Genomic DNA, 25,324 nt, shown 5'->3' with positions numbered 1-25,324 from the left:
TTTCCATTACTTATACAACAAAGTAATTTTCTAACTTAAATATGACAAATAGGCTCTAATAATGAAATAAAGAAAAATAAAACATAATTAAATAAGAAAAGTATAATAAACAGTGGAAGAAAACTACAATTGAAAGTTGAGATTTAAGATTTATACCACTCAACCGAAGATAAAGAAAAAAAAATACACATACAGTTAAAAAAAAATATATACACATTATTTATATATACACACACATATAGTTATCATTATGCTAAAACATGACAAATGGCAAATTCCTTGCTTACATAATTTCATTAAAAAAACACTACCGTATACGTATTATCATGAACTTAAGTTTGCTCTACCTCAGATTTTCACCAACTCAGCAATTTCGACTGCCACAAATAGAACGGAAAATAAATTATTTTAGAAGTAGAGAGGAAATACATAGAAGAAAAGAAAGAATATGGATAATACGCACAGCATTCAAAATTTTTTAAAATCGGCTCTAATTTAAAATCACAATATACATTACCTTCATTTCTTATCAATTATGAAAGCATTTCATGCTTCCAGCTATTAATGCATATTTATAAAGGATATGACACAAATTCAGAAGGAGTACTAATTCAATTAAAATTTTAAACTTTTCTATTCCTTATGAACGATAATTTGAATAATTTTTTTTTTTAAAAAAATAATAATTTATAAGAATAAATCCTACCGAAATTGCTGTTTATTTCAATTAGAATTAACCCATGTAACCTCCAGTAATAACCAAACAGGCAAATAAAGGATTATTTTTGTTTTGAAATGAAAAGTGAACATAGTAATGTCGATGAAATAAATTTTCCAAAACATATTTATAAACAGCGTGTTATGTACCGCTAAATAAAAAGAAAGAAAAGTGAAACCTATGAAATTTTTATAAAATTATGCATCAAAAAACTAATTGGTCACATAGGATGAGCATAGATGAAGATCGGCATAAAAGTATGCACCGCACATAAGACAATAAATAGCATAACTATATCCTTCAAAAATGTTTAGAAATATGAAAAGTCTTGCTATATATAATATTCGATTTTTCGATTTTATGTATTAGTATTTAACAAAATTTTGACTTTGAAGTTAGTTCAAATAATATTTTTCCATTGTCCGTATGTAAAGAATCTAACAGCCTTGAAAAGTAGTTAAATCAAAAATAGTAAATCCTGATACAACTAAGTGTAGTCACATCACAGTTTTAATTCCTATTAGTAACATTAGAAGCACTAATTGAGAATAAGTATTCAAAGTGAAACAAAAATACATAAGCCAAAAAATGACGAAAATTTTTGCTTCACTATGCATCGGGAGAAAGAATAAAAAAAAAATGACACAAAAACGAAGCGTTTAGATCCAAACATTTGATTGAGATCAGCATGTTAATGATCAATTATAACAGGCTCCCTGATATCCAACAATTTGACTGTTTCTTGCCAATCACTATAGCTAAAGCTTATAATACCACGATTGTCCTGATCACTACTTTTCTCAAGAGCTTTACGTTCAGCATTACCAATTAAACCTAAAAATTTTCCATCTTCATATTGGAAATATATCATAATTTGCACACAAAAGGAAAAAATTTAAAGTATTCCAATCATTCATTTTGTGCTGCTAAACTTACTCAAACGTGGCATATTATCATCGCCAATATGCAATCCAACTTTATTTTCTTTCAATAAAAATGATGTATAGAAAGCATTTGCCACAGAACGCGAGAAATCCATTGGATGGAAGCAAAATTCGAAATAATTAATTGATATCATATTACGCTGCTTTAAACAACTTTTCAAACAATGCATGACATTGTCAAGTTGTCTAGCAAGCGGATCCTTTCGTCGTTGCAATTCCTCTTCCTAAAAAAACTGATATCTTTTAAAAATTAAACATAATTATTTGTCACTATATCCTTTCATCATTCATTTAACAGTTGAAGCAGATATTTAAAGTCATTATGGAAAAAAAGTAATAAATCCAATCTCATTTACTACCTTAACAACCTTAATATTCATTTACACATTGACCACTTTATAAAATTTGAATGGATTTCAGCTATTTCAGTTGATCACTCAGACCGTCACTTAACCTTATGATTTGAATAAATGCTTCCTCTCTGCTAATTACTTACTTTAACTTCTCGTAACTGCACTATTTTTTCATCCAGCTTTAATTTTGCCCTTTCGACCTTCTTTTTTGAATTTTTTTCAACTTTGTTAAATTCATCATTCATTCCTTTCGGAATTTCCTCCAGCAATAACGGTCCGCTGAATGATAAAAAAAGTGTTTAGCTTTATCAACAGGCAAAAAAAAAAAATAGCCAATATAGTAATATATATATAGTGATACTATGGAAATGCAATAATGACCGGCCAATCACTGTACCATGCCTTTTATCTAAATACTCAGAACACTTTTTTTTGTAAAAACAATTTTTTTCGAAACTAGCTTAAAAGTTCAAAGCATCACTACCAACCTTAAATTTACTAATCATTTTTAACTGAAGTGTTGAAAAAATCTTACTGAATAACTAAAAAATGAAAAACAATTACAGGCATGATAAAGCAGGTGGAAGGTTGAGGATATTCATAAAATGACTGCCGAATGCTGCCCAGCTTGACTGCTGATTATCAAGCGTTGTTTTCCCATCTTCTTCGATTAAACCACATTCATTTTTTAAAAAATTTGTCTGGAAACAAATATTTTTCACTATAAATTGGAATCGCCACAGTAGTATATTAATATCCTGAGAGAAAGTTTGTACAATCTATCAAATTTCGACCTTTGAATGTCGAAACTTTGGTCCATGCGATGAAGACTAAAAATGTTTACAAATTCAAAACAAAAATTTATGACCCTACTGATGCTGAATAGTCAAAACCGATGAAATTTAATGATGAAAACCAAAAAGATTTTATTCAATTTAATTATTTAAATTTGGTGGAAATTCTGTTAAACCACTCTATACCAAATGTAGCTTCAAAAAAATTTAAATTGAAATCCAGGACCTAAATCCAACTTACAACTTAGGCTATGAAAAGTAAAAATTATTTCCCTTATTCCATCCTAATTTTTCCTAACCGGACATTCTTCCTACCAATACTACCGCTATCAGTATGTTCATTCTTGTTCGATAGCAATGCACTGAAGGAAAAAGAAATAAAAAAAAAAAATGAAAATCTCATTATTACATTTATTCACTATGTTTCTACATAGATTGTTTCTTTTTTCTCTTTTGGAGAGTATGAAAATTTATTTTTTCTAAAAAGTTATCTATGTAAACTATCCTATAAGAACATTCAAAGATAACATTGAGAATAAAATCATAAAATGTCTACGTGATAGAAAATATCCCGCTAAAGAAGTGTTCAATAACGATAATAATTAAGCCTTATTATCACTTTATCGACAGGGAAAATTAATGAAAAATAATCAGCCTCTGAATTTCCAATATGGTTAGTTCCAAATTGATGATCTGATCCCTTGCAATCAACAAAGGCTTCAACAAAATTGAACAAATAAAATAAATCTATATCATATTGTTGTGTACATAAAAAAAGAATACATAAAACACTATATTTGTAATATAATATTAATTTGAACAAAGACATACTTAGGCGACATGACCAATTATATTAATACTATCATATTAATACTCGAAAGGTTTCAGGAACGAAGGCTACTTTATTCTATCAAAAAATCAAATTTATAAAAAAAAAATCATTAAACATACCAATGTTTGAACAAAAGAATGCAAATTAATTGTTCTCTTGGCTGAGTCATCATGAAAACTTTGCACTTCTGTGGCAATAAGTTTCGACAAGGATTTCGTTAATTTTGCATCTGTCATCATATAACGACAAGACTGCGTCTTAAAAATACTCTCGCTTTTTTAATTTACTTAGCAATCATTTAAAAAAATCCACAAACTACTACGCCTTGTAACGGGTACGGACTAAATAGTAATGCTACCAAATATTGGTTTCCTTTCGTTTTTCTGCTAAAAAAGAAAGAAAATCTAACCTTGACAAGATTTTCTTCTAAGTTATTGGTTTGCTGCAAGTATCTCTGAGAATGAAGATTATCATCTTTTTCACAACCTTCGCTCACTGCCATTGTCAGCTCTAAAATATCAAACAAAATTATAAAATATTCCAATCATAAAATTATTCCAGATCACAATTCTTGTGTGTTATACAAGAATTCTAGCTTCGACAAAATTATTACTCAAATAACAGCCTTATCCAGATTTTTTAAAGCTTTTTTGTATGATCTTCTGAGGAAACAATCATCCTAGTCACGAAATTACTAATACTATAGGCTTGATCTAAAAATCAACCATCAGTCAAACAAATATATGTCATATGTTAACAGAAATGCCTTAAAAAATTATGAAAAGAACAGCTAGACTAACTATCAATCTTTTCGCATAATTGTTGTGCTCTTTCATGGTACTGCAATTCATTCTCATCATCGTTACTGGTACCACATTGGTCAACATCCTCTGATGGTTCCATATCTTCGTCCATTAGTACTGACAACTCGCTGGAAACTCTGTTTCATTAGTGTCTTTCTACTCGACCAATACCTACCTATTTGTTGCATATCGATTGAAAAAATTTTCTACTGAATAATAGAAAGAGTAACACTACTAATTTTTTCCATTGCTCATTTCAGAACAATTACTTAACAAAATAGAATAGAAAATCTAACTGACAACCATGAATGGAAAAGAATTACTCAAATTTCATTTCCTAATTTTAAATTTCTACGGTGTGAAAAAAATGAGAACCTCCGCATCACACTATAGTAATCTTAAAAGGGGAAAAAAAAGATAACGATTACATTCCCAAATTAGAAACACTACCTATAGCAACATTTTCGCAATAATTTTTTTTGTTTTTATTTCTGTAAAAAATCCAAAAAAATACATACATTATCAAACAACAAAAAAATTCTATTGGTTTTCTTAGCATTTTTATTGCTCATTTCAAATATTTTTTACTAAGATACAAGCTTTCATCAATACATAAAAACGAAAAAAAAGAAGTGATAACAATTTATCAACCTTTTATTAGAATAACAATGTGGAAAAGTACAATAATCAGCGACTATTAAAAATCAACCAACTTTTAAAAATAAATCAAATATCGCTGTTTTTAAAAAAGATAAGAGATGCTAATATGAAAAAGAATCTTCAACGAAGCCCATAAAATTAAATGAAAAATAAGCTATAATATGACTTACATGTCTTTTTAATTTAAAACAATAAATAATAACATATCGAAGTTTATTATACTAAAATGTATGAAAAAAAAAAAAAAAAAAACATAGAAGATTATGTTCGCTTATAGTATCTGATAATTTGTTGTAAGATATGGTAAACGTGAAACAGAAATCTGAATATTTTGGAAATTCACAAAATCAGGTTTCGTAAGCCATTAGCAAATAATGCACTTAACAACTCTTGCAAAAATTCTTCCTCTTCTTTATTTTATTGAACTTAATTATATTAAAAGGCGAAAATTAGTCGGCTATTTTTTGATCATTAGTCAAGCTAATTAAAAAAAAAAAAATTGGACATAAATCTCTATCTACTTAAAATGATAGCATTGAAGGAATGATGACCTTAAATGAATTTGAAACTGTATGATGTCCGTCAAAATAACGAAATCCAAAATCACTCTGCAATATAATGCCATTTATCCAGTTTTTTCGGGATATCTTTCACAGCACCCAATGGTGGCTGTTCAGCTATGATTTTTTTCCATTTATCAATGTTTGCTCGATGCGCTGCTTCATAAACATCACACGTCATTTCACTATTTAGCTGTGGTGATGATTCGTTGACAAGACGCTTCCAAAATTCATGTGTTTCAGAAATAACACCTAAAAATTAACATATTTAAACTGAGATACCAATACTACTTAATATATTTATTGAAGCAATACCAAATCTTAACATATAACATATAGTAGACAGTTCCTATACAACACTTCAAAATTAGACAAAAAACTGGATAATCAAATAAATTGGACTTAATGGAATTATAAATCCAAATTTACTCTAATTAGCACAAGTCGATATTATCTTAAATCACTCAAAACAGATTAATTAGCATCAAATATTTTAATGAAACGAACTAATGACGATTTTATCCTAAATTCACTGAAAACTGCAATAATTTTACTTGACTCAAACTGGCAATCAATTTTTATCACCAGGAATATGGCTCATGCTCCAAGATGCCACTAAAAATATTTTAACACTTGCTCTCATAATTTGGTTAACAGGAAAGAAAGTGAACATACCATGTGCAAAGTCAGCATCTTTGAATAATCCGTTAAAAGCAAATTGATTGGCCGGTTTACCTGTCGGAATTTTGTAATTACGAAACCATTCACGTGTTGCTTTCAAAAGACCCGGAAAATGTTTTTCGACATCTTTTATTTCATTAATTTGATCCGCTTTCTCATCCGTTACATCGATAGCAACCAATTTCCAATCCGTTTCACCTTCATCAATCAATGCAATAACGCCGACAATTTTCACCGATATTACATCACCACGTCGATGAATTTTAGAACCAATTTCAATCACATCAATTGGATCATTATCACCGCAAGCTCCTGTAGCTGGATGTTCATGTTTCGGATCTTCCCATGTTTGAGGAAGAGCACCATAGTTCCAGATATAACCTTTAAATGGGAATACATTATCCACAAATCGTGGTTCACCATTTTTCACATCTTGTTTGATTGGTGTCATTGATTCCTTAGTTGACATTTCCATTTTAGCATTTGTCCATCGAGGAATTTCAATTACCATATTGTAAATTTTCTTTGATTCATCGACAAACAAAGGTATATCATGCCATGGTGAGATATGAGAACCACTTTGATCCTTGAAATATATTCTATAATCCAAACCATACAGTGAACCAAATTCTTCGATAGTATACTTTGCAGAAGACATTAATGATTCTCCGGAAACTTTTAAACAATAAGGAAGTACTGATACTGATGGAAATATCGTTTTGATCAGGAAAACTAATGCACTTCCGCACAACAATCGCATACAATAATGGAATATAGCCCACGTATAAAGAACTAAAAATAAGAAAAATACATGCATTGAGCTAATTTATCAACATTATATCAGTCGTTCGCTAGTTTAAGCCAACAATTCTTATGATAATTGGCAATTATTTTGATTGGTCTTTGATGCATTATTTTATTTTACATCAATAAAATCAATTTAAAAAAAAAAAAAAAGGAAACATTCTACTGTAACCATTTCAGTTCCTATTCCCAATTTTTTACAATTCATATTCCCCTTAATAAATGATAAATTACGATGAAAGCGAAACCATTTATTAACCAAGCAACTAAATGAAACTTTAAAACTAAGGACTAAGATGTAATGGTTGCTTCCCTTGAAAGGTTTTAAATCAAATAATATATTAAATATAGCACTATGCATATGATAGCACTGATAAGCAGTAAAAGAATTTTAAGGTTAATACTAAAATACGCAAAATGAAATACCATGCAGGAAGAATGAAATAAGCATGAAATGGACAACCTAATGCAACAAGCAGTGAAACAGTGACGAATATGCCATTTATGTCACTTACCAGCAAGCAAAATCATTATGGATAATTACAAAACTGCAATAGCAGTTACTCCCTTAATGCTTCTTTAAATATTGTTAATTCTAACTCAGTGAAAGCTTTAAACAAATTTTCCGATTAATCTAAGTCGACGTCCATTATCCTAAAACTTCACTTTTCTTTTAAAATCAAATTCATTTCGTGATGTTTTAGATCTGCCGGATGATTTCAGATCAAATTTTAAAAAATGGAGGAAACATTTTAGTATTCAAGAACGTCAATAACTTTCGAAAAATGAATCTGAGAATAAATCTTGAAACTCATTAGCAACAAAAAAATTAGTAATTCCACTTATCAGGAATAAAAACAGTACTTTCGTCACAAAAAAATGAGTATGAAATAAGTAATCATAAAAGACGAATTTTTCTAAATCTTGAAAAATTTATACCAATCTTTTAATACTTTCTTTAATTTTCAGCAAGATCATACATGTCACAATACAATGCAACAATGCCATCGACTACGAATATAATATATCTATTTATTACTGAGCAGGTGCATCTTTTACAACCTTGTATAATCCATTTACACAAGATAACAAATTCAGTTTCACTTTCCGCTGCAAAAATGCAACAACATCCTCCAATGTGGGTCCATGCTGTCCTGGACTTGCAAACATTCTGAAAAAAGAAGTGTTATTTCATTCGAAATTTAAAGCAGTAAATGAATAAGATGAATTCAGCTAAATAATTCCAGATAATCCGGAGTATTAATAATCTGGGGACATATTAAAAGAGAAATCCTATGAAGCAATTTCCTGCTTTCAACTGTCGTAACTTTCGTCAAAAGCCTATGCAAAGTATTAACTATGCAATTATCAGCTTATCCAATACAATGTTTAGTATAAGACAGAAATAAAGAATCAACAAGATCTGATTACCTGAAGATGGTATGTAACCGCTCAGCTTTGACAGGCTCCTGATTAGCGATGAAACTTTTAGTATAGATCCAGTATTGCTCCAATGCATCAACTGCTTCCATATCTTCATTTTTGTCATCATCTGATATATCCTCTTCCATATCGTGTTCAACTTGCAAACGTTCCATTTTTGATGTCCCACTTGCAAGATGCCAGGTTTTTGCTTCACTTTCGCCCTGCCAATTTTATGAAATTAAAGAATTTTCATTTTTTTCAGATAAAAAGAATTTTTTTTTTCAACGGAAAAATTCATTAATAAGGAAACCACTGAATGCAGATCCAATGAGTCCGAGTAGCAAATTTAAAGACTGAGATCATGAACCAGTTCTGGGATAACAAGTATAATAATGAGTGATATATGAGCACAACATGAACAGAAAACATAGTTCGATGAATGGCTGTTTAGACTCTTAATTATTCGTAACACATAAGTTATTCGATTATGCGATATTAAAATCGCATAAATCTAAAGTGTTTTTTTTTTTTTTTTTTCATCACTTACCGCAGAAGCATATACAACACCACTGTTTTGCCACCATTCCAATCTCTTTTTAACATTTCGTTTGTCCATTTTTAGTTCAGCTGCCATTTCATCAACTGTCCAAGTTTCTGTAAAATTTTACTCTTTTCAATGAAGCACTCACTACCAAATGAAATTATTTTCATGGCATTAAAAAATATTGCCCACTAAATGCTAACTAGTTTCAAAAAAATAAAACAATAAACCTTTCTTAGTAAACAATGATAAAACAGCAGCGTGAGCTGGTGATACAGCAACTACAGCCTTCACATCATCCAATTCTACTTCCAATTCGATAGAGCCAACAGCACTCATCCATTCCAACTTTCGAGATCCCTTATGTGCTTCGAATCCACGCGCATACTCATCCAAGCCAATCATCAATGCTTGTGGCATCTACAAAACGATTAAAAAAGCTCGAATGAAGAAAGAATTTTGAAGTGAGAAAAAATTACTAAATTTTTTAGAACAGCTAGAAGCAAAATGCATACCGTGAACTCTTCATTTTCAATCTTTGGCCAGAAAAATGATGATATAATTCGCGCATTGATTGGAAATGGCTGAAAATCAACCATTTAATATTTCCATCGATAATTTCTTATAACAGGTAAAAAATTTGTTGTCATTTGTATCTAATGGGTTACTGGATCAATATATATATATATATATATATATGGTTGATTCTTTTTAATTTTTTCTGGAGCCATTCTTTTTCAAAGTACGCTTGAACGTGTAGATATATGTAGCATAAAACACGTGATGTCTAGATAGGCTTAATTCCAGGATAATATTAGAGTAAAATGCACTTCGGTTATTTAGTTAAATTCATTAGATTATTCAATATTTAATGTCTAAGATAACTTCAGTTGTTAAAAACTGTCCACAAATACTGAAATAATTTCGACTCGGATTTTATTAATTCACCAGCAAATTATCCACTAAGCAATCGATGTGTTCCGAATCACGCATATCCTTCAGCATCACTTCACATTGTTGTAATTCTCCTTCACTAAACCGAAGCTTAAGTAATTCCAAATAACGTTGCTCAAACTGTGGCTGAAAAGCGATTTGAAATCGTAAGAAACCAAACATTTACTTAAATTACCTTTGGTCAAAACTTTTGTATAACGAAATATGATCCAAATATTGAAATACATCCCTTATACAGTTTCAGAATTTAAATTTTTGCTTAAATATCCAAATACTCACATCCCGATTCCAGGATTTCGTGAGTCGTTCAGCGAGCAGTTCACGATATTCTTTCACAAATATTTCTTTACTTCCATAGACGGATACCAGCATGTTAAAAACATCTGCATTCTGTCGATATCGACGGCTTTGACAAGGATTTGCATCTGGTGGATCTGGCAGCCAATCCATCCAATTACGCTCTATAAAAAAAAGGCTAAAATACAGGACTTTGCTTTAAATCGGATCTTATACATCCCAAAATGTACTACATCTACTTTAATAACATTCCTTGATCCCTATCTTTTTACCATTTTCACTTTTTATTTTTGAAAGGAAATGAGTTTCGATAAAAATGCAATTGGAAATTATATTCAAGCAAAAAAAAAAAAAAAAAAACTCGCCAGCAGTATCATCTGAACCCGGAACAAGCTCATCGTTCACTCCTACCAACTCTTCCTCATCCAAAAAAGCCGTTCTTCGCATTGCCAATTGCTCACTAAGTTCTTCCCGTTTTTCACCGGTAATATAAGTAATTATACATCGAACCGTATCGGGTCGTTGTCTGAATTGGTCAAAGTGATTTATTTCATTGCCGATAGTAGATATATCAGTTACCAACCAGTGAGTTATATTCGTTCCCGACACATTAACAATTTCAAATTAAGTAACTAGAAACAACATATATTTTGATGCATGAATAAACTCATCAATTAAACACTATCAAGTCAAAACTTTAAATCATTACTTGATGTACTGTCTTATTATAGAGCATATTTGTTGCATAATTACACATGTTGGATCCAAACGTCGTAAGCACTCGACTGCACTAGCATATCCCTCCAAAATTTCTGTTGTCCCTACGCCTAAAAATAATTTTCTTTCAAAAGTTATATCTTACACCACACGAAATACCAAAACGCTTAATTTATGCTGCGAAAGTCATCGTATGCTATTTTATAATGTGATCAAAATGGAATATTTTCTTCGTTTTTGTGAACTGTGCAAATATTAAAAGAGAAAAAAAAAAGCTAACCAACTTGCAGCAATCTCTGCTCGACATCTTTTGTTAATGTATCCATCAATAACATCCGTCCAAAACCACCATTATTTTGCATGCAACAACGTAAATCATCGATCACTCCACTTGACTGCGGATATTCAACTATTACAAAGTTGTAGATCTGAAGGTACAGATGTTCTCATTACCACAACCATATATCCCAGTCTCCGATTCGATACCTCCTTAGTAAGTAATTCTACGCCATGCACTTATGCTTTCTATAAAAATGCAAACATCATCTTTGACTTAGTGGTCGGCATTTTCAGATTAAATCATACCTTCTCAGCAAGCGTAGTTATAAAACATTTTTCCATTGCTTGTTGAAGAGTTTTTTTTGTCGGCTTCAATCGTGATAAACCTATTATTACAGTCCAATCCGTAATGCGTTGACATCGCTGTAAACCACTAAACATCAGTTCTTCATTTTCAGTTCATTATCATTTGATAAAGAATGTTATAGTTATGGATCTTTTGTTCAACTTGTGTAGTTCTCATACTGATGCACATCTTAAACATGGATGTACATTTTAAACCACATTATTTATTTTAGTCACATCAGTGGGTGAACAAAGTAATGTAATTACAGTGAAGATAGATTCAATAGAGTAAATTAATAGCAAAAAGTGAATAATATAACTAATTTGGATTATGTCTAAATTAGTAATATTATTTACTTTATTTCTTAAAAGTCATTTCATCATTGTACTATACCGGTAAGTCAAATCAATCTCTAATTCCTTACTTATATTTTCGTCAAAAACTCAAAAAAAAAAAAAAAAAAAAAAAAAGAAAATACCTTAGTGTTATCAGATAGTGATATCAATTCTGTTGATATTGCACATTTACGTTTTGCCATATTAGCAATGATATGCCACACTGCTTGATTATGAGCTTGGAATACGACTGACATAACATCGAAACTGTTCGGGTCTATTCTGAAAATGTTACAACTCAAGTTGCCTCGATTTTCAAAGGATGTTGCGGCAGTGATCAAAAAGCTTAGACATTAATTCATCCGAAGTTCAAGAAAAAATTGCAATCTTTTAGAGCTTATTTATTATTTGTTGAAAAAATAAAATACAAAAAGTGGTTTCAGATCAAAGCCATTTCAGGCAAAAGGTATTTTGAAAGTTAGATAACACATCACATCTAATGTAAAGTGCGCAATGTACCATACGTATTAAAACAGCATTTCTCTATATAATAAACAGATGAATGATAATAACTAACAAATGCATTACTGTTTCTCGAAGCATGACAAGCACAGACTCATGACAAACAGATATTTCGTTATCCTTTTCTTCCAATGTTTCATATAAAAGAAAGCTTACTTTAAATGCATTGCTCATTAACATTTTCATTTTCCTCTCTATCTGAAAAGAAATATAAAAACTAATTTTGCAATTAGGAAGTCAAAAAAAGCCAAACATAATAAAGATGATAACATACATGCACAATTATTAATACTTTTAACCATTATTATCATTAACAAACCATTCAGATTTCATCCATTTGGAAGGCCTTCCTTCTCTACACCATATGTTATCATGCGTAGAGAAAAGCATACAATGAATTCAAAAAATACCAAAGATTGTTATTAAAAAATGGTCATCAAATTTTGAATGCATCTACGTGAAAATTTAGCTCATTTGCATTTATTCAAACAGCTATGCTTTAAAATGCACAATACATCTAGCACAATTCATGGATCACGCATGTAATTTGCATCCTTAGGATTCATGTAAGTCAAGAAAAGATTCAATAACTGCGTTGAAACAGGAGTGTACAAAGCAAATCAAACATGAGTGCACAAAGCAAAAACGAAAACTAACATCAGATTTAAACAGTATATTTCCAGCAAAATGTAGAACCCTCGTTCTAAGATATTCGGCACTATGGTTATTTCCAACCATAATTTTTCGAATTTTCTGGAAGACCCGTAAAATAAATTAGAGAACAATTCTTCAATGAAAGTAAAGTTGTGGAAAATAAATAAAAGCAAAATTTTAATCAGTTATAACTAAAGACAAAAGCTTTGTTTTGAAAATGACATAGAACTATGCTCAGAAACTATTCAAATATTTCAATAAAATCATGTGCTACATTAAAACTACCTCATTAGGTTTCCTGAACGACAACCTAGCTTTAAATCCCTTAGATAACTATTTGCTTTTCTATCTTTTCAAGGATTTAGGATCCAAATTTAAGGAACAAAATTACACAATTTATATCTCACAAGTCTCGAAAACTTTTAACTCTACCTTGTCAATAACGTTTTCAATAGATATCACTGTTTCATGTAACGCGCTTATTATGTAATGATTTGGAAGGGTCAACATTTGAACAACAGCTCTACGAAAACGTGGAAGAATGGTTGCTGTTACAAATTCTCTGAAAAAAAATTAAGTTGTTTCATTGGTTAAAGTCACTGAAGAGGGAGTGATTTTCGAGGAGGATAAAATTTTTTCAATGAAAATTGGACAATTAAGAAATTAAAAAAACCATGAGTTAAGATGAAGGCATAAGATCTAAAATTATTAAAGGTACAGTGAAGAGAATCTAGAAAATTAGTACAATATGATGAATCATAATGAAATTATTCTTTCGAACCCTTCAGAATTATATCCTTCGTTTGCTTATTTAATCATTAACAAGAAGCACACATTACAGCTAAACTTTGGTTACAATCATCATCAATAAAAACTGAGTAGTTGAACAAAATCTAATTCAAATGGAAAAATTGGGATAGAAAGCTATCCAATTACATTTTTCCTCAGCTAATTTGCACTACACGGAACTGAAGAAATTATTACCTGCACAATGCATACCCCTTTTCTGGGTCCCTCATGACTACAACTTCATTGGAGGAGGATGATGTCATCCCGAATTACTGCAAGCTCGAGCAAGTGGTGGAAAACAGCACATCATGCATTTAAGTGCCAAACGATCAACAAGAATGAATAAACCACAGTAAATCTGGTCAATTCGATGTAACAACTTCGTTATAATACACAGTATTTCTACTTAATACCCAGTCGTCAGAACTGTCAATTATAAAAACGACCACTCGTTTTTTAGAAAAACGGTTACCCTTTTCTTCGAATACTAGAACTGCTTCACCAAAATTCCAGAAAAAGTCAAAATACCTGAAAGAGAAGATAGGAGATTTAGAAAGGGAGGAAAAGTAGCTTCTGAGTAGATAAAAATAACAGAACTTGTAATTAATCGCAAGATAAATTTCTTCTCCAAGAAAATTTAAAATACTATTTGTATTTCATTGAGTCAACCACTGATTATGTTACTCACCCATTCCAACAAGAAAATTTCAACCTTTCTGTAGAAAGCGTAAGACGACAATACAGTCAAATAACAGAAATGCATGAATAAGATATTATTTCACAGTAAAGTGAAATAAAAAGTGGATTTCAAATATACATTATATTTAGCTAAAAACTAATTAATAAGAGATCTTTTTTTCTTTTTCTTCATAATTTTATTTTTCCATTCATTTACAACATCACTGCATACAAAACAACGATAACGTAACTCATATTCGAATATTTCCCAAGCGCGTAAGTTCCCGACCAAACTTTTCGTACAACTCACCACCTTCCTAAAAACAGAAGAAAACACAAACTTAAAGTTTGTTTATAGAAGTCAGAAAAAAAAACGATCTTAGATAGTAATGAAAAATGTGCTATAATGCTGCAAAAAAATAAAACTTCAAAATACCAAAAAGTAGATCACATGACTGTAGCTGTTAGTAACGAGGATTTTCGACTATTCGGAAAAAGAAATCTGCTTTTAATAATCTTAATTCAAGTAAGTATTTCTGCAATTTGAGATTCGTATAAACAGTGAAAATCATAAAAACTCCCGTAAATTTAGATAGCGAAAACTACCGTAAATTCCAAATACAGACAGAAATTATTCCTATGGCTAGTACAAGACTTTAAAATATATCGCCAGCTTTTTGCTTCAAACTTAGCTTTTAAATGATGATTTCAAAACGCTTAAATTAATATACTTTTTGATGCATTACCTTAAAAGCTGTACTTGGTTCTCTCATTGTCAATGCTATTCTCCGACCACGGATATGCTCCGGAAACACAGCATGCCTCCATGAATAGCGAATCTCATCAGACATGCACACCATTGTCCTAACAATATTACTTTCTTAAACACTAATCTTTGCTTAATAAAGCTATGTGAATATATCATTCAGATTTTGCCCACGCTTTGATCCATTATCAAATTACCTGCAGAATACAGAAAAAAAAACCATCATTTCTTTTTATTCTTGATTTATCCATCAAAAAACCTTTCTAACAATCAATCTCATTACAAGATTCTACAGTTGCAAATTTTCGTCACAAAAAAAGATATGAATATTCGAATGTGTAGCTTAAATAGACCTGCTCGGTAGTGGGACATAGATGATTAACTGTTTCTCGTCATTTGCGTATGTCAGTACCGACTTTGTCAGGAGGTTGATGCTAAAACTGGCAACAAGTAACGACAGAAATAAAGAAAGGATATAAACAAAATGCAAGCAAGCGTTGGAAAAAGAAAAAAATACAATTAAATTCAGTTAAAAATAAGAAATTCAGAAATCAAGAAATATTTTACGATTTTACAGAAAAAACTAAAACGATAAAAATTGAACCAAATTTTCATCTCTTTTTGAAAAAAATCCGAAAGACCATCTGACCTTTGACAAAAACCTACCATATATCTACAAAGAAACTGAAAAATGCAAACAAACCAAATCAGGCGTTCCCCCCAAATCCATGTATCATCGTAGTGCATTTCAATGGTTGACCACCGACTATCCCTGTATTCCAAATTACATAATTCAAACGGGTGATAGGAACCAAACAAATCAGAGGAAATGGAATTCATCCTATTTAGTATTACGTCTGTGTAACTCGGCATCCCAAAAAACCGATCCATTTTTATTTTCTTATGTTTGAAATTAATACGTGGACCGTAATCCTATAAGCAGACTGCGCTAGAGTCGTTTAGTAATCAATTTTCATGAACATTAATGATGATCAATTGTGAAATGGACTTGCAAAGTGATTGAAAAACGTTTAATTCATTATTAACCAACGATCGTTCCCGTTACAGTTTGTATAAATCCTTTCAACCGCAGGGCTTATTTTTAGAAATACAACAGTTGAAGGATTTAAAAAAGCCAATAGAACACCTGTTTTCGACGTCCTGATTGTGAAAGCACCCAATCCGTTTTATCAATTGCATTAACGAGGTCCACCTCTTCAGCTTCGCTAAGGAAATCGATAACAACATATAGACCAGGAACGGCTAAATCATCCTAAAAAATTTCAACTATATAACCATATAACATATAATCTGACACTGCTTCGACTAAAATGCATAAGTACTGGACAAATATTTCATTTAAAAAAGAAAAAAAATAAGCCAGACATGTATAATACCACTTTCCAATTTTTTTTCTATGAACATCTTTTAAGTGATTACCTCAAAGTTATTTTCGGCTTTGTTTATTCTACTAGCCACATCATGGATATCAGCTAATGATGGACGATTAGGTAATGAATTATCATGTATTGCGATATGGTGATGCGAAGAATAAACATACTTCTTATATTTTGCAAACGGATATTCTTCACATAGTCTTAGTTTCTTCACTCTAAATATTTTAAACAGTTATACGTGGCTATGAACACTTACTCTTTTATGGATAAACTTGCAGTAATTTCATTATTTTATAAAGACGTAATATTGGCACGACTAGTAAAATGATTAAGTCATCCATGTGTCATTGACACTATATTTATATTATATTTGCGCTTTCGGCTATAAAAATATACATTAAGCAATGAAATATAAATATTATAGGCTACCAAAATGTACATATATACAATATATATATAAACTAATCAAATATTACTGCTGTTCATTAGTTATGTTGAAGTGAACCAAGTAAACTGGGACTGTTCCGTCTTCAAATTAAAAATTAAAAATAAATCTTCCAAACTTAAATGTCAACAGATGCGACTCTATACTAACAGATACGACCATAAAATTATAACCGGAAAAAAGATAGTAAGGAATATATTCAAATTATTTAATATATAAAAAGCAAATATTCGTAATACAACGGTAAAATCAGTTCTTTTCCATAAAGTCTTCATCTCACTGCATCTCACTTACGACTTCCTTCAGATATCAACACCAGAAAGAATTTTATCCCACCTTAATGTATCTTTACATGCAGCACAAAATCGAACTCCTTTACAACCACATTTCGGCTTCTCTTCCTCAACTGGTTCTGTTTGTACCGATTGCACCATCATGTGTCAATTATCAACCTCAATAAATAGTATTTAAGCGTTCTTTTCAAATTTATGCAAGAAAAAAACTCAATTGATACCGATGACTTCAAGGGCATATGGAAATTTAAAATCCCCACAAATGGATTTCTTTTCGCACCATTTAAGCAAAGTAGAGATGACATTCCTCGTCAAAATACAGAAAGTTAACTTTGCAAAATCTGCCGTACCAGAAAAGAAAATCCTAAAGAATTTAGTTCAAAAGTACACATTGGTTGACTTTCCCTAAGAAATACATGTAAACTGGTCAACTTTTAGAAATATTACAATTTATATGTCTAGAATTACCACACACAAAATTGAGAAAAAATAACAATGAACATAACAACTACAATGAACTGAAAATGTGTGAATCTTAGCTCACATCCTTAACCAATGCTTTTTGTACATTTTTCTTGAGAGGGTCATTTTTTTATTGTCGCAGTACTATCAAAAATAAGATTTCTAAATCACTCCTCATTTTCTACATTAGTAAAAAATAATGCGAAGTAGCATTTCGCAGTATCAATAACCACACTTCTCGTATTGCTGAAATGATAAAGTCAATTCCAGTTCCTCATATGAAAGTGTTTCTCTTATGGAGTGCCATGCTATCGATATTTCCACCATTTCTTGTATTAAGGGTAGTAGATATTGTAACAGACTCCACTCGCAGAACACCAAACGTGTTGAAGAGAATTTCTTTTTTATAAACATCCAAATTAAACAAAGAAGACAATCAGGATAACGTTTTGTGGAAATGCTGACGCACACCGAGAAAAAAATGAATTAAATTGAAAATTATTACAGCATAACACTATTCCCAGTATTTTCAATTTGGAAGTCCAAGTTTTGCATACTTAAGGGCATATCCTAATCAAAAAATAGAAACAGCTGAACTGATCACCGAATAAAATCAAAAATTTCAAATCTCAGACATACATGCAACTTGCTTGCATTTTACCAGCAAGCAGAATGAGATACAACACGATTTATGATTTTAAACGTTCAGAATTTTCAGAATCCTTGCTCAAATTAAGCACACTTCTAATTACTCCATACCTCTTGCTCTCGTTATATTTAATGAATTAAAAATAGCGCAAAATCGGTTGGCTAAGGAAATAGCTAAAAACGAAAAAGTTAAAAAAACTAATTTCAAGATGTTAAAATTTGCAAGTTATTCAAAAAACTGCAGTCCCTTAGAAATGATAATCGTGAATCCTGGAAAGTAAAAGCTCTTCATTTTTCTAGAGTCAAATTCATAAAATTATTTAACACAAAAATGTAAAGGTTTAAAAAGCTTACTAAAATATTCTAGTTGGAAAATACAATTATATGTATATAACATCATTACAATTCAGATACTTTAATCATCTATGGATCAAAACTTTGCAATCACAGTTGACGAATACAATGTTTCTCTTCCTCCCTCTCCTCTCCCGTTTCGTTAGTCTCTCAGTAAGCAAGATACATCAAATAGAATTATAAAACGTAGAATTTCATCAATGTGAAACAATCAAGACCAAAAATTAGAAATATATTATCTACACAACTGCACAGAGTTCCGGTTAAATGTAAATTTTAGTCCAGAAGTTTTAATTCAAAGGAACTTAGATAGAACTTTTTTTTCTCTCAACTTCTCGGATGACCAATCTATTTCGCTTCAAATAACAGGCAGGAATTGAAAAGGGTGTATCGTTAATTCTTTCATTCCCTCCAATGCTCTCTAAACGACGCCGTTTCTGTGAAGAATACGACAAAGTGGATGAAGTTGACGGGAATTCCTGGAGTGCATATTCATCGATTACCTAAAAAAGCAAACACTACGTATTTAGGTATGAGAACTCCCAATTTATCAACCATCTCTTACCTTGCTAGTTGGCGTTATTTTGCATTGTACTGATTTTCACAGTTGATTAAGCTTCTGAATCCTAAGCATTGCATTTAATTTGAAATAGAAGATTGAACATAATTTTAAAACTGTGATAGCCACTGCTGAGCAACAAATAAGTGTCAAAATAAAACTCACCCCTGCTTCCAAAACTTCGTCTTCATTTTGCGTCCGAAATATGTCATCGAAAATTTGCATAATTTTCGCATCAAACCGTTGCTCCATCAGGGTAGTGGTACGAGTAACTGCTCGTGTGACCTCTCTTCGAATGGCTTGCTGTACATCAAATAATAATTGATTTTTCAGTGCATTCATCTCAGGTGTGAGCTCGACTGCTGCGCCGGGAGGTGCTAAGAAACTGAAACTCAAAGTCTCGCATAAAATATCGTGAGCTAATTATAAATCTTGATATAAGTTTACGCATCGGGAACAATCCGAAATCAAAGAAAAAGAAGTTGCTAGCAGGATTTAGGTCACAACGATACTTGCACATCACACTGCATATATAACCTTCTGATAGAAGAAAACCGGCAAGAAGCACAGCCCAACCTATATATAAATCCAACGTATTTTATAGGCACAATAAATAGTAAATAAACCAACCTTTCATTTCCTTCAATTTCTTCATAGCGACCAATTTCGCTACCATGAACACTGCTTTGGTACGTTCCTTCGCCTAGTTCCGCTGCTATTGCTGCCTTCTTTAGCAAATCTCTTTGACGGAAATATGCCGCTTTAACTCTTTCCCATGAAGGGAAAAGCTTTTGCAACGTACCATGTATGTTTTCATCTCCAGAAAATGATGCTTCTATTTCAGCCATTTTATCTAGCCCCTGAAATACTAAAATTATAATAACAGTATTTCATTTGAATATTAAAGGTACGCCACGTAGTGCATACTGCAAATCAATATTGGGTATTCACAAAACTAATCAACTGGAGCAGTCATCATCAGAAATGTACATAAAGATTCTAGGAATCCAATACACTGTTGGTAAAGATCTATAAAATAGTTTCTAATGTGATCAAAAAAGACAAATCACAAATTAAACAAACTTCCGCATGAGCTTCCCGTGGATTTTTTTCACCTTTCCTGATACTTCTACGACACTCACGATCCAGATTTTGGACTAAAACACTTTCTTCTGACAGCGGTTCACATCTTCGATGGTGAAGTGGCCTATCGATTATCTCACCATATTCTACTTTTACATATGCTTGCCGGTCTGGTCCATAAAGGCGCTTCGCACGAGAACACCCAAGGCATCTGCAACACATATACATGGATTTTCCCAGCTTTTAAAAGCTTTTTTCTTCAGTTTCTAAATTTTGATTTCGGAAAACTTTCGTAATGCTAAGCTAAAAAGTTAATAATTTGCGAAATTTTAGTCTCTCCGTCTGAACGACTTATGGGAAAAGCAGTAAAGATGATGAAATGAAGGAAGCAAAAAGCATGAACCAAGTATACTCCCTAATATTTGTGCTAAACAAATGCACACCGACCTGTAATACGACCGAACATTATCTGATGAAGTTTTCATATACGAATACTGCCGAAAGCCTTCATTTTCTGGTACAGTAATGAGTGTTTCATTCAAGTACTTCGAAAGTCCTGGTCGAGCTATCAGAACGGTGTCGCTGAAGATTCAGAATAATATTTCTTTAAAATAAAATACAAACATATTCTCTAAACTGGAAGAGGCATAAAACAAACGCGAATTTTCTTGTCTTTTAAAAGCGAATACTCAACTCGTCAACTCATAACAGAAATGAGAAAAGTAGAAAAAAACCTTACGCTTCATCTGGTTCAGTCGGTGAGTCAGCCTTATCATCGGTCTATAAATAAGAAAATACAAAACCAATTAACATGGAAAAATGTCTAATTGTGAACACGAATATGTGACACATAATCCGCTATAGCAAACTCACAGTGTCAGTCAGGAATTTCCAAGAAATAATGACCTGTTTTTTAAGATATCGACAAAGAGTAGGGCTAGATACATCAATATCTAGATTTTCTTTGATCAGTTTTGCAAGTTCCGTCAAACTTGAAACTTCTCCACGCTTGTAGCCTTCAATTAAGTCTCTCAGTACACTGAAAACAAATCTAAATTAACCTGTTATCAATCATAAACTGCTATTTTCAACTCTAATCAAATTTTCAATAAAATCTAGCATGAAATAACATACGCTTCCTTGTCCTCCTCCTCCATATCTGTTGAGCCACGACATCTTGTCAACAAACTGCAAAAGAATAATGTTCAATTAGCATTTATAAATTTTTTTTTCAATTAACATTAATATAAAGATTTCTTCTAATCTCTGAAGATTTTACCCCTCACCTGGTAATCAAGACTCTAACAATTTTTGAAATTTATAGGTGTAAAATTTCATTTCCACCCAATTTCCATAATCGTCATAACTTCATATGGATAAAATCTGTCTGAGATTAAAGGGAAAATAGTAATGAAACCTTTCAATGCATTTATTGATTGCTTCTTCTTCATTTGGTGGTTTTACCACATATCCAACGGTATCGAAAGATCTTGCCCACCTCATTTCCTTGAAACGCGACTAGAATTTGTATTATCTTAACCATATTTTCCAAAGTTATGCTTTTTTTTAGAAGAATATATGTTTGGCAAAAAATTTTGTACAATCTATAGCTATCTTAAAATAAAAGGAAAGAACTTACATTGGTTAATACACGCCTACACATATTGAGTTGCCGTGCTTCTAGATCCTCCTGCGTTCTGCGGAATACATCCACCGGTGTAGGTGTACACAACTGATTATGTGTCGGAAACGGATCCGTTACGATGATGCTATCACGCATTTTAATTGTTGGCCGTTCACCCTGGCCAAGTTTTTCATATAAATGATCACATGTGGAGCAGCGATACGATGCGCTTCGACCCGTTGTACTAGTGCGGCGATAAACACGAACAAAACCATTGTCTTCATAAATTGCTAAACCGTTATCGTTACCACGACTCGTTTTCACAAGCTCAAAATGCACGTCATATCCGACTTCATCAACCGGCGCTGGTGAATCATCGGGTTCAACCTGAACTTGATATGCTGGTTCTTCCTCCACTTCACGTTTTATTATTCCCTTAAATCACGATTATCCGTGATGGTGATCCAGCCGAGATATTCCCTTATCACCAATCTCTTCATTCATTTCATCACCAGTTTTTATCAAAACGGTTTAATTTCTTATTTTTTTTTGTTAGCTATTTTGTTAGCTATTTTGACCGCTTGAAGTAGAAAGAAATAGAATTTTAGCATAAAAAAAATCCAAATTCCACCGAAATATTGGAGATAAAGAACTAGATGCAGTAATGCATCTATTTTCTTATTTAAAATTTTGTCAAAAAAACATGGAAAAGCTACGAGGATTTGCTGAACATTTAATTCATATTTCAGATCCCAAACTTAAAACAAACAAAAACGCAATATAGAACAGAAAAAAAAGTGAAGACATACCCGCAATAACCTATTAGCATATGTTAATACAGTAGAATGAGAAACATTGCGACCTAAAATATCAGAAATTTTGTTGGCTGCACCTCTTGAAGTTATATCTTTGTTGATGAAATCCTCCACGATACGTCGAACATCTGGTCTTTGCCACAGTGATGGATTCCTAAGTCTTTAAGTATGTATATCAAATATTAATAGTCAAACGAAAAAGTATGTACAAAACAATGTGTTAAATGAATGTCATAAAATCACTGTGATTTTCATATTGCTCCACTTACAAAGTATCGTCATGCTATCACTTCCTCCTAAAATAAGTAAGACTAACTGTCAGATACCAAATTCAAGTATGCGTAATCTTAGTGATCTAATTATGTGGAGAATCAATATTAACACTGATTTCTATAATAGCAATTCAAATACTATTCCCCTGAGATATAATTTCGAGATGCATTAAACAATAAAATATATTACTACTATTGCATATTTCACGAAATATTACTATACGCAGCTAAAAAACTAATATAATTCATTCATCATTTCAGTTGTTAAGAAAAATAAACTAATTAAAAGATTTTAAATGTCACTTTCTCGACTGTCTTGTGCCATATGAATTACCGTCGCTGCTTTCGAAACTTTCATTTTGTTCTGGCTCAACACTTTCTCTGTTAAATATATGTTCTTCCAACGCTTGTGCGAGTTTACTTTCCGTAAGTTTACTTAAATAAACCTGCAAAAACACTTCCCATGCAGTGATTATTGCGAACTCCTAGACAAATAAAATGGTGCATTGGATCGCGAATTTCAGACTCACGTCCAGTATAGCATTGTAAGTACTGAAAATCTTAAACTTTATTCTCTTATCTTTCCAAATAGACTTGGAAAATAATTTCACCAAAATACAATACAGCACAAAGTATTTATTTGAATTCTGGGCACTATATTAGGTCTGCATGATCAATTTTAAGCTACGATAATTAACGCCAAACCATATAGACAAACCTCTTTATACATAAATCAATCTCTAAAAACCTTCCAGTAACAAAAAATCACAGGAAAAAACGGAACCTCCTTATCGACATTCTTGTCACTATTTAATGAAACTTTGTATGGATTCAGGATACCATCATCGGTCATCGATGTCACATCAATATCAGCATCCATATCCTTGGAAATCATCTAGCCAGTTTCACGGATATATATTTCACGTATCGAATGACACAAATCAACGAAGAAAATGATGTATAGATGGATTAAACTTTTCTGGATAAAGAAAACCTCCTTACCCTTAAATCAAGAATAAGGAGGTTTGACAAAACAGATTTAGAAAACAAACCGAAATTCTACGAAACACTAAAGAGTGAGAAAAACTGGACCAAAGATAATTAGTTCTCCCAACATTTGTGAGTTAGCAGTAAGGAAAGAAAAGGAAAAATTAACTATTAAAAAACGATATGAAAAATTATCTGCAATTCAAGGCATACGAATGATGAATATGTTATACCCAGCTTCATATTAGCAAATTATTTTGATACCCATATCACTGCCACTGCTGCTTAATCATTTTGTAAAATGCTCAAATTAAGGCTTACATAATTTTCTTTTGTTCCTACTTCTCTCAAATTTTCCTTCCAGCTTAACATTCATTTCGCTTACCTATTTCTTTCTTCCTAAAAGTGTACATTTTTTCTTGCTTTCTAAATATGCACAGCTATTTATTCCTTGCTTTCAAAATATGCACAACTATTTATCCCGTGCTTTCTAAATATGCACAGCTACTTATTTCTTGCTTCTTAAATGTGTGCAACTATACATTTCTTGTTCGCTAAATGTGTGCAATTATTCCTTCCTTTCCAAACGTGTGCAACTATTTATTTCTTGCTTTCTAAATCTGCGCGACTGTTCCTTTCTTTCCAGATGTGTGGAAGGATTCATTTCCTGCTTTCTGATGTGTGCAGCTATTTATTTCGAGTTTTCTAAACGTGCGTAAATATCTATTCGATGCTTTCTAAGTGTACGCAATAGTCATGTTTTGACTCCTCGCCTTCTAAATGTGTGCAACTACCCTTTCTTATCAACACCACTTCAATCCACTTAAATCACCGACCAGTCGTGACATAACTGCAACAAACAATAAAAGTGTAATAATCAGACAGTTCCAGTCTCAAAGTTAACAAACCACGACCAACGAAAATCCACAGAGA

At 31.7% G+C, this 25,324-nt stretch overlaps 5 protein-coding genes across 5 annotated transcripts; all 5 read right to left on the bottom strand.

Moving 5' to 3' along the window:
- Positions 1 to 1,409: 1,409 nt before the first annotated feature.
- Bm4668 (Uncharacterized protein) lies at positions 1,410 to 4,556 on the bottom strand (the record flags this gene model as incomplete). The annotated part of the gene is made up of 7 exons (XM_001894812.1): positions 1,410 to 1,552; positions 1,655 to 1,886; positions 2,159 to 2,294; positions 2,580 to 2,716; positions 3,761 to 3,898; positions 4,051 to 4,151; positions 4,442 to 4,556. 7 exons carry the CDS (start codon positions 4,554 to 4,556, stop codon positions 1,410 to 1,412), a joined length of 1,002 nt encoding a protein of 333 aa, XP_001894847.1.
- Positions 4,557 to 5,707: 1,151 nt separating this feature from the next.
- Bma-pyp-1 (inorganic pyrophosphatase, putative) lies at positions 5,708 to 7,162 on the bottom strand (the record flags this gene model as incomplete). Its single annotated transcript, XM_001894813.2, has 2 exons — positions 5,708 to 5,916; positions 6,340 to 7,162. The coding sequence occupies 2 exons, from the start codon at positions 7,160 to 7,162 to the stop codon at positions 5,708 to 5,710; spliced, it is 1,032 nt and encodes a 343-aa protein (XP_001894848.2).
- A 1,022-nt stretch (positions 7,163 to 8,184) lies between these two features.
- Bma-apc-2 (Anaphase-promoting complex subunit 2-like) lies at positions 8,185 to 14,271 on the bottom strand (the record flags this gene model as incomplete). The annotated part of the gene is made up of 16 exons (XM_001894814.2): positions 8,185 to 8,320; positions 8,581 to 8,795; positions 9,122 to 9,228; positions 9,346 to 9,535; positions 9,631 to 9,699; positions 10,064 to 10,195; positions 10,349 to 10,530; positions 10,750 to 10,892; positions 11,076 to 11,193; positions 11,364 to 11,511; positions 11,669 to 11,785; positions 12,187 to 12,325; positions 12,621 to 12,763; positions 13,223 to 13,318; positions 13,652 to 13,781; positions 14,204 to 14,271. The coding sequence occupies 16 exons, from the start codon at positions 14,269 to 14,271 to the stop codon at positions 8,185 to 8,187; spliced, it is 2,133 nt and encodes a 710-aa protein (XP_001894849.1).
- A 666-nt stretch (positions 14,272 to 14,937) lies between these two features.
- Positions 14,938 to 17,731, bottom strand: Bma-nmad-1 (LD42289p, putative; the record flags this gene model as incomplete). The annotated part of the gene is made up of 7 exons (XM_001894815.2): positions 14,938 to 15,003; positions 15,433 to 15,550; positions 15,806 to 15,886; positions 16,156 to 16,385; positions 16,600 to 16,725; positions 16,893 to 17,064; positions 17,631 to 17,731. The coding sequence occupies 7 exons, from the start codon at positions 17,729 to 17,731 to the stop codon at positions 14,938 to 14,940; spliced, it is 894 nt and encodes a 297-aa protein (XP_001894850.1).
- A 1,625-nt stretch (positions 17,732 to 19,356) lies between these two features.
- On the bottom strand, positions 19,357 to 24,299 carry Bm7898 (Uncharacterized protein; the record flags this gene model as incomplete). The annotated part of the gene is made up of 13 exons (XM_043076597.1): positions 19,357 to 19,554; positions 19,776 to 19,995; positions 20,241 to 20,470; positions 20,694 to 20,904; positions 21,141 to 21,275; positions 21,433 to 21,473; positions 21,600 to 21,732; positions 21,828 to 21,881; positions 22,111 to 22,211; positions 22,333 to 22,752; positions 23,127 to 23,286; positions 23,708 to 23,850; positions 24,189 to 24,299. 13 exons carry the CDS (start codon positions 24,297 to 24,299, stop codon positions 19,357 to 19,359), a joined length of 2,157 nt encoding a protein of 718 aa, XP_042932531.1.
- Positions 24,300 to 25,324: the final 1,025 nt, after the last annotated feature.

The sequence above is a fragment of the Brugia malayi genome (genome assembly GCF_000002995.4).
Source record: "Brugia malayi strain FR3 genome assembly, contig: Bm_v4_Chr1_scaffold_001, whole genome shotgun sequence".
Classification (NCBI taxonomy): Eukaryota; Metazoa; Nematoda; class Chromadorea; order Rhabditida; family Onchocercidae; genus Brugia; species Brugia malayi.
This window is presented reverse-complemented; position numbering and strand designations above follow the sequence as displayed.